Source organism: Bison bison, unplaced genomic scaffold (assembly GCF_000754665.1).
Source record: "Bison bison bison isolate TAMUID 2011002044 unplaced genomic scaffold, Bison_UMD1.0 scf7180017864519, whole genome shotgun sequence".
NCBI classification, from domain to species: Eukaryota; Metazoa; Chordata; class Mammalia; order Artiodactyla; family Bovidae; genus Bison; species Bison bison.
This window is the reverse complement of record NW_011495072.1, coordinates 10,681,280-10,689,944: the sequence shown is the minus strand read 5'-3', so window position 1 is coordinate 10,689,944 and position 8,665 is coordinate 10,681,280. Positions and strand designations below refer to the sequence as shown.

Here is an 8,665-nt window from a genome sequence, read left to right as displayed (position 1 = left end):
CTGCTTTTTTCCTGCCTTCCAGGAAGATAAGGCAGAAAGCGGGGATGAAGGATAGAATGGGTAATACTCTGAAACCACAAGAAAGGGTCCTGGCTTTCGTCTCTGCCCTACAGCTCAGACATGCTCCTGGGGCATCTGGGAGCAGGGAATGGCCCCACCCCCACTACTCTGGGGTCCCTGCTCAGGGAAGCTCAGAACCCTCAGTGGGCTCCCCAGACTTCCATTTCCCCTCCAGTGTCAGTTCACCCACAAGCTGTTTCAGCTCTCTCACTCCCCTTCGGAGCCCTAGTTTTCCCTTCCAGATGAGCCCAGCAACCCTAGAGCCAGGCTTTTCCCCTTGCTTTCCTGTACCAGCTAAAGCCACAGGGACCCTGGGCAGGTGACATGACATGCATGGGCCTTGAGGGCTGGCTGCAGGTTCATCTTCCCCTACCCTCTAGGATCCCTGCCTGGACCCTAGGCACAGACCAGCCCTAGAGCAACCAAGTGCCAAACCCTGAGCATACACAATCACCTGGTATAAAAAATACTGCCACCTTTATTATTATGCTGGGCAGCACATTTTTTTTTTTTTTTACAAAAGTATCTTTACAAAAGTGGGGTTTGGAATCTCAAGGGCTGAGTCTGGGGAAATCTGTTTTATTCTTACCAACATCCAATGAGTAAACCAAGAGAACCTATGATCTCCACAGCATTTCTCTGGCCTGATCTCATGGAAGAGAATTCAAATACTGGTAGAACTTCTGGTAGAACTTCTGCCCCTTGGAAGGGGAAGAGGACTCCACAGCATGTTGCAGGAGGGGGCACAGGCCACGAGGAGAGGAGCAGGGGAGAAGGGGCGCCTTCTACGCTGACCTCCAGTTTCCAGGCCTTTGTCGGCACCAGACACTGGGTGCACACCCCCTGTGGTGGCAGGCCATCTGCGCGGTTGTACAAGACTCTGGTTTCCTCTAAGTGGCAGGAACGCCTAGTTCAACCTGTTTCATCCTCCCATTTTCCTGCATTCCCTGAATGAGGGGCCAGTTGTTTCAGCTGGAGGATTGACAGTTTGAAGGAAGTCTGAAGGAAGCAGGGCAGTATCTTTTTCCCTCCTGCCCAGAGTTTGGGGGAGGGGACCCAGTGTGTGGTAGGAAGAGTCCTACCTGCTTTGAAGCCCCCTTTCTCCTGGGCAGCCTTGCCTTATTCTAACTGGAAAGATTCTGTAGCTCGTTCCCTGCGGAAGCCTGAGGGTCCCAGCTGCTCTGCCGGGGCCTCCAGGAAACTTCTGGGCTTGGAGGCAGAGGTGCGCCCCCTCTGGCATCCAGGCCGCAGTGGGGTAGGAGCAGCTGGGAGCAGAAACAGGGTTGGGCAGCTCAAGTCTGCGTGTCCACGAGACAGATCATGTGGTCCAGTTCAGCAGGCTGGGCGGCTCCTTGGGCTTCACCCTGAGTGAGATGAGGCTTGGAGACTTATAGTCGCCATCCGGAGAAGGCTCAAAGCTGTGGCCCCCTAGGGCGGGGGAGAAGCCATGGATGGAGTAGATGCCAGGGTGGGCTCCAGGAGAGGTTGGCACCCCCATGAAGCCAGCCACATTCCCATGAGGGTGGGAGTATGGAGACATGCATGGGGAGGGGACGCCCTCTGGACTCACAAGGCAAGGACCCCCGGGGCTCCCAGACCCTGAACTGGGCCACAGGGAGTTCTGTAGCTGAAAAGAGAGAAGAAGCAAGCCCATGAATCAGAAGGCCCAGGGGCCTCCCTCACCTAGAGACTCTTCTCTTGGCCTTAGGGCTCCAGAAGCTTTGGAGAGAGCTTCCTCTTGGCCCAGGTCTAGAACCTACCCCCCAACTCTCACAGTGACATCTCAGAAGGCCCCTGCCGTTACTTCTCAACTGAGCTTTCCAACTGCTCTACATACATCCATGAGACTGGTCAAAGCCCATCTTGCAGAGAAAGAAGTGATTCACCCACAGTCACATGGAGCCCTAAGGCTGCTCCTGCTCTCCCTGGGGCCACAGCTTACACTCCGGCTGGCTTTCCCACAGAACTGCCAGGCCCTGAGTCTGGGTGGGGAGGGGTCTCACCTGGGGATGGCTGTCGGTTCGGGGCAGCATGGAGATGTCATAGGCAGATGTGAAGGGGTTCCGCCCCTCCTGGATCTTCCCATAACGCTCACGCTTCCGCCACTTGGCTCTGCGGTTCTGAAACCAGACCTGGGGACAGGTTGGGAGAAGGTTGAGGAGGTGACAAAGCAGCCACGAGGCATGGAGCCCACTGGGTAGAGAGTTGATGGCTGTATCCTCCTGTGGGTGGTGGGGAGCTGGCTCCAGGCTGGTGACTCTGAATTGCAGGAACTTATAAATTCATGTCATTCTCAGGGCCTGGGATGGGGCCTAAAAGAAGCCCAAGCCCAGAGAGGGTTTACTGGCCCTGTGGGCCCTCCCCTACCCCGCAGGCTGAGTCATACTGGTTCTCCAGTCTGGCTGTGTCTGGTAAGGGTAGTGTTGGGGTCTGTGGCCTCAGAGCCCCGGGCCAAGTACGCGTGTTGGGCTTCTAGTCTTATCTCTTCCCCAATGTCCGCACCTGAGAAATGCAGTAAGGTAACCTGAAGGCCACAGCCTAAAGCCCAGCTCCTTAACACGGTCCCTTGGCACTGACCCCTGCCCCTCCCTACAGCCTCATCTCCTGTCGGGCAACAACACTCAGTTCTTCCTAGCAGCCTCTCACCCCAGCTGCCGTCTCAAACACTGCTGTCTTGCTCCTCCTGCCTTTGCCTAGGTTTTTCCAGCTTGCGCTACCCGTCCCCCCACACATACATGTGAGCTGGGCACCCTCTACTGGACTTCCTGAAAAACCCAGCAGAGCTCTCACGATACTCATCGCATCCTACTGCCACCATCGGTCTTGGAAACTCTTCCCCACTCATTACTGGGGGTGAGGGGGGCACATCTGTGTGCTGCCCACGTAGCTGGGCTGGATTTGTCACCTGGTTATGTCCTGTGTGTGCCGGTGCACGTGTCAAGCTCTAGGCTAGATATCGGCACTATCAAAACCAAACCAAACACATTCTCCTGCTTTCCAGGGATTCGGCTGGGAGCCACAACAAAAGGAGCTGCATGTGTGTATAAGCAACCCTATCTGAGTCCCTCACTGCCCACCCCCTCTCACACAGAAGGGAAGGCCCGATAGTTAAGAAGTTGGGCGTACTCCTGGCCCTTAACCCAGGGTTGCAGATCCCAGAGCAGGCCTGGGTCAAGGCTAGGGAGGGCCCACTACCGGTTCCTCCTTGATCCTTAATTTGCTCTCCCTCCCCTGCAGTCCATGGGGTTGCAAAGAGTTGGACACGACTGAGCAACTGAGCAACAACAACCTCTGCAGACAGATGGAGGAGCCTGGATTTGCTGATCACTTTTCTTGTAATTCTTCCGTCACCACCCGCTCTCCCCTGAGCTCTGAACCTGCCCCCTGCACTGTCCCATGGGTGGTCCCCTTACTCCTCCCACCGAGGTGGGGTCTATGGGTGGTGTCAATGCTCCTGTCAAGCATCCCTGGTCTTGGGCCTCAGGCATCATGGAAGCTTCTGGACTAGGTCTGGGCCATCCCTCCACCCCTTTAGGGTTGAAAAGGCCTAGAAGGGCAGTGAGGAAAGTGTGTACTGCCTCCCCAAAGCAGTTCCATGGGGGTAGCTATTCAGAGCATCCCCCCGCCACAATTCCCACTGAGGCTTGCTGGGCTGTCTGGAAATGTGACATTTGGACTTCCACAGCTTCTGTGATCTGGAATTATCTCGAAAGCTGGGCCTCTTACCCTGATGGTCCCATGCCCTGAGGAGCCCTGGGGAACAGTTCTCAGTCTGCTTTGGGGGCTACCTGGTAGGAACATGGAAGCAGGAAGACCCAGCAGAGTAGAGTCCTATGTTGAATTCAACTGAAGGGCATTCTCTGCTAGGCTGCAGCTGGCCTCTTTATAGACTGACTGCTGGTTCCCATATTCCCTTAGAGCCTCTGGAGGGGCCCCCACCCAGGCTGTGATAAGCATGAGCTCTGCCCTGGGTCCACTGGGACAGGGACTCTCCTTTGCTTAGAGGTCACCTCCTCACCTTTCCCAAGAAGCCCAAACCCAACCCTTCTCCTGGGGCCTCCAGCTTGGCATCAGGGAGCCTGCTGTGTCTCAAGCAGGTTCAGAGCAAGGCAGCAATGACCATCTTCCTCTTGGGCCAGACTCGTATGGAAGCCCCCTTTTCTGTCCCCACCTCCTGCTCGCCACCTTCGTGTTCTTTCTCACTCCCAGCAAGCCTTGGACATGGATTCCCTTCCTTTCTCTCTTTCCCAGCATCCCTCTGTCCTCCCGCCCCATCCACACAGGCTGGGCTCCACCCAAGTGAAGCTGGCGACAGCTCCATCCAGCCCCAGGGCCTGATTTCTGTTGGGAAGAGTTTGTTGTTGTGGGCAGGGGCTTCCCGCCAGGCTCTCCCAGCCACGGTCTGGGAATTGGCAACACTGAGGTCACTGGCTCAGGCTGGCTTTAAGCACCAATGATCCTGAGACCCCTGGCAGGGACCCTCCCCATTCTGGGGAGCTACCCTGGGAGCGGCCCTGAGACGTGTTTAGCATTTCACATCTAAAATGCTGTCACACCTGTGATCCTCCAAGATACTCCTCATGTGGTAGTACTATCATTCTCCTTTCCTAAATTGGGAAACCAAGACTGTGACATGCCCCAAGTCACCTGGTCAGCTAGTAAGTGGCAAAGTTAGGACACCCACACAGGTCTTCTGACTCCAGGAGGCTGTCACCCTCATCCCATACAGGAGCCTCAACTTGGACTGCAAGCCTGTGGCTGCAGCTGAGCTGGGCATGGAGGGGAGCCCGGGAGGGCTGACAGAGGCAAGGGAAGGGCAACGCTGTGGTGCCAGCATCCACCTCTCCTGGCCCCCGTATGGCCTGGCTCACAGTCTGGGTGGTCAAGGCAGCCAGGGAGCCCTGTGGCCAAGGTGCCCTCACCTGTACTCGGGCCTCGGTCAGGTCCGTGCGCAGAGCCAGCTGTTCCCGGGCATATACATCAGGGTAGTGAGTTTTCTGGAAGACTTTCTCCAGTTCCTCCAGCTGGAACGTGCTGAAGGTTGTGCGGTTCCGGCGCTTCTTGCTCTTATTCTTGGCCAGCTCCATGGAGTCAGGGAGTCCCGGGGACAGAGGGACACGCAGGCTGGCCAGGCAGGGGCCTGGGGAGCCTGGCAAATTAGAGGTCCCGTCTCGGGGGCCCCCTCGGCAGTCCAGGGGCAGCTGGGGGAAGCTGGCAGCTTTGGAGGCCTTCTCCTCAGCTGCAATGGAAAACACAAAAAGGAGGATGGAAACCGAACCCGGGGGTTTTGTGGGTGGAATGGAGGGAGGGGGAAGAACGTTGACGCTTCAGTCCCCGCCTCCCCCTTCCTTTTTCCTCCGTCCTCCCAGCAGCCACCCTTCAAGGGAGCCTGGCATTCGGAGGCCTGCCTGCTGAGCCTACAGCTGGGGAGGGGGCCCTGGGGAACCATGTGCTCTGTGGTCTGGGTGGATCTGCTGGGGCCGGAGGAGGGTTCATTTCGGGGAAGTGCTCTGTGGTGGCGCATCCCACAGAGTGTGGAGGTGCCAGGATTGATGCCACAGCAGGACCAAGCCCAGGGGTGGGAGGAGAGGGTAGGGATGCCCCCTGCTCCTGCCTCCTTAGCCCTGACTGCAGGCCTTGGCTCCTGTACCCTCATGCCCAGGTCTCTGCTCCAGGACCAGACAAGGACAAGGATGCCTTATTCTCTGAAACCCCAGTCTCAGGACAATGTCAAATCTTCATGTCCTGGTGTAGAAAGGGCAAAGAAGCTTCAAGAGGGATTGTCAGATTCTTCACTGATGTTTGGGCAAGCACTGAAGCCCCAGCATTAGACAGCAAGAGACAGGTGACAGGCTATACTCGGAGAAGGAGAGGTGGGGAACAGTGGGGAACAGCACAGCCTCAGAGCCCAGCATTCTTGCCATCGTCCATCCCCACTCCCTGGGAGTCTCTGACTCCCCCATTGTCCATGATTAACAAGCAGCCCCACTCTGACGTGCTCATCCTCATTTGGAAAGCTTGGTGGAGCTCCACCACGACAGGGCATGGTGAAAAATAGGTCACCCTGATCACCCCGCCCTCTCCCTCTGGCAAGGACCCCCAGCAGCGTCGCCATGAAATCTCTTCTCAACAGTCCTCTGGGATATCAGCAGCGACGCCACAGAGACGCCCAGCTGATTCACACAGCCCCTTCCCTGGCGCCAGGCCCATCTCCAGTGGGGGCTTGGCCCCCAGGAAGCCTAGGAAGCTGGCACCAAGAGGCGGTTTCTTTCCTAGGACTTGGTGTTGGCTCACTAAAGTGGGGAGGGGCAGGAGAGAAAAGACTGAGAGATAGGATCAAAGAGATGGGTTCTGGAGCTCTGGATCTGATGAGTCCCTGTCTCCTTGTGGAGGACAAGTTGGGTGAGGTTCACCCCTGCCCCTGCCCCCCATAGCTGGAAGGTGGTGAGTGACCTCCCAGGACTCCCCAGGCTGTGAAAAAAGCTATGCTTCATGAATGTCCTGGAGGCTGGGGAGAGTCAGGTAGGGCCTGCCCTTGGGCTAGGCCATAGTGACAGCCCAGACACTTCTTTCATGATTCAGGTGGAGCACAGGTGGGGAAATTGCTTCAGTCCTTGACTTCTATTCCTGGGCAATACATTTGCTTATAGTGCTAGTTCCACCAGGTAGGACCTAAAGAAGGACGACTCAATGGTAGTTTGAACCAGATAATGTTAAGTGGTCAGGAAGACCAGGGAGACTGGGAGGGGCACCATACACACTGCAGGCTGGAGAGGGAGGGGTTTTGGTATCTCAGATTCAGAGGGAGGGATGGCTGGACTCCAGGCAGAAAAGGGTGAGGGTGGGTCAGAGATGGGGGTCAGAGGAGCTCTGATGTCCCTGCAGAGGGCTCCCCAAAGCTCCAGGTCTTGCTCAGCTCTCACCGGGCCCTCAGTGTCTGTCTCGACAGGATATGCCCAGATTGGAAGGGATCAGACCTGGGGCTCCAGGACTTGCCTTCTTGACCTTAAGCCACACACCTACCAGTGATGAAAATGCAGCAAGCCTTCTTGGAATAGCTACCCCCCAAAAGAGCCAAGCTGGCTGGCCTCTGCTGGCCTCCTGGGACTGCCCGTTCTGCAGCCCTCCCAGAGGACCACAGAACTTCTCCCCTCCTCAGTGCCATTGCCCTGAAACCTCCATCTGCCCAGAGGACTCCAGCGTGAGGCCAGAGAATTCCCTCTGTGGACAGGGGTTTGCGTCACAGAACACCAAGCAGCCTCCTGAGAAGCAAGGCCCAGAAGACAAAAGAGGTGATGGGCTAAATGGAGGGCAATGGTCAAGGAACGGCAGAGAGGGAACAGAGGCCGGTAGTCTGAATCTGAGCTTGTCATGGGAACGATGCACTGTAAGCCCGGAGTACATTCAAAGTGTTCACGGGCTCTGTACAGGAGTCACTTGTACCTATTGGGGCCACTGGGAGATAAAGGGGGTAGTGCTCCTGTTGGAGACTGGAAGCCTGGAGCCCAGCACTGAGGTGCCAGGTGGCCTGCACAACCAGTCTGTCGGCCTGAACGACAAGAGTCAGGAAGAGCATCAGCAGAGCTCTGTTCCTCACTTCCTTCTCTCCAGTGCACTCCCCCATCCCGGGTCCTACTAGCGACTGACTGGAAGCCATGGCAGCTTGGAAGCCGCACAACTCGGGCTGCCTATAGGGAGCCGCACTGTCCCCCATGGATGGCGTCCACGATGCCGCAGGACCAGCTAGCCGGCTTTCAGGCTTTCAGCTTTCGCCAGAAAGCTTATTCCCCGCGTGCCCCTGCGCAAGACACCCGCAGAGGTCTCTGAAGCCTGGGGTTCCCCAGCTCGGCTGAAGATCCGAAGTCGGTGTAGACCTACACGCCGTTTGGAAACACCCAGTGGGGCCTTGGGGCTCTCCTGAGAGGTTTCCAACCTTGCCCTAGTCTCAGCGGGGCTGACGACTGGGTACTCTTAAGTCCGAGGCCGGCCCAGGAAGCGCGGCCAGCAGGGTTAGCCGGCTCAGGGCTTCCGCGGCGGCGAGCGCATTTTGAGATCAAGAAGCCAAACTAGAGGACAGACTGGAAGGCCCCCGGCAAAACAGAGTGGTGGAGGGGGGCGGGGGTGGGGGGGAAGGCCAGGCACTTCTCTGGCCCGCTGAGCAGCCACGCGCTGAGGGCGCGAAGGCTGCTGGCACTGCCCCGACACTACCGCGGTCCAGACCGGAGCTGCGCGCTCTCCGCAAACGGCGGCCACGGGCTGGAGAGGAGCGCGGTGCGCCGGCTTTAGAGCGCTCAACTAAGGGCCTTGCCGGGATCGCGCAAAAGAGGGGGCACAGCTGCGCGCTCATGGTCTAAACTGGAAACGCTTTGAGCTTGTTATTTTAAAAGCCGAGAAATTAGGCGGGTTCCCCCTTTTGACCAACATTTCCCACCAAGCAGACTGCACGGCCCGCGTCCCCCGGGCCGTCTGTCCTTAGCAGCCCGTCTCTATAGCAGGGACGCAAGCCACCCGCCCACCAGCCGAGTTCAGGCTAGGGCACTGGGGAGGCCACTGGCGGCCCGGGGCTCTACCCAGTTTCGGCTCGCATCCGCCGCGCCTCCATTTC

The 8,665-nt window shown here is 57.5% G+C and overlaps 1 protein-coding gene across 1 annotated transcript in view; it reads right to left on the bottom strand.

Annotated features, from left to right (window-relative positions):
* Positions 1-1,271: 1,271 nt before the first annotated feature.
* ALX3 (ALX homeobox 3) overlaps positions 1,272-8,665 on the bottom strand; it is a 22,895-nt gene continuing 15,501 nt past the window's right edge. Inside the window, exons 3-5 of the mRNA XM_010831026.1 lie at positions 4,983-5,299; positions 2,064-2,192; positions 1,272-1,687 (exon numbers count right to left, since the gene is read on the bottom strand). Of these exons, the coding sequence (XP_010829328.1) occupies positions 1,379-1,687; positions 2,064-2,192; positions 4,983-5,299 (755 nt within the window). The 3' untranslated portion in view covers positions 1,272-1,378. The remainder of the gene's footprint in view (positions 1,688-2,063; positions 2,193-4,982; positions 5,300-8,665) is intronic.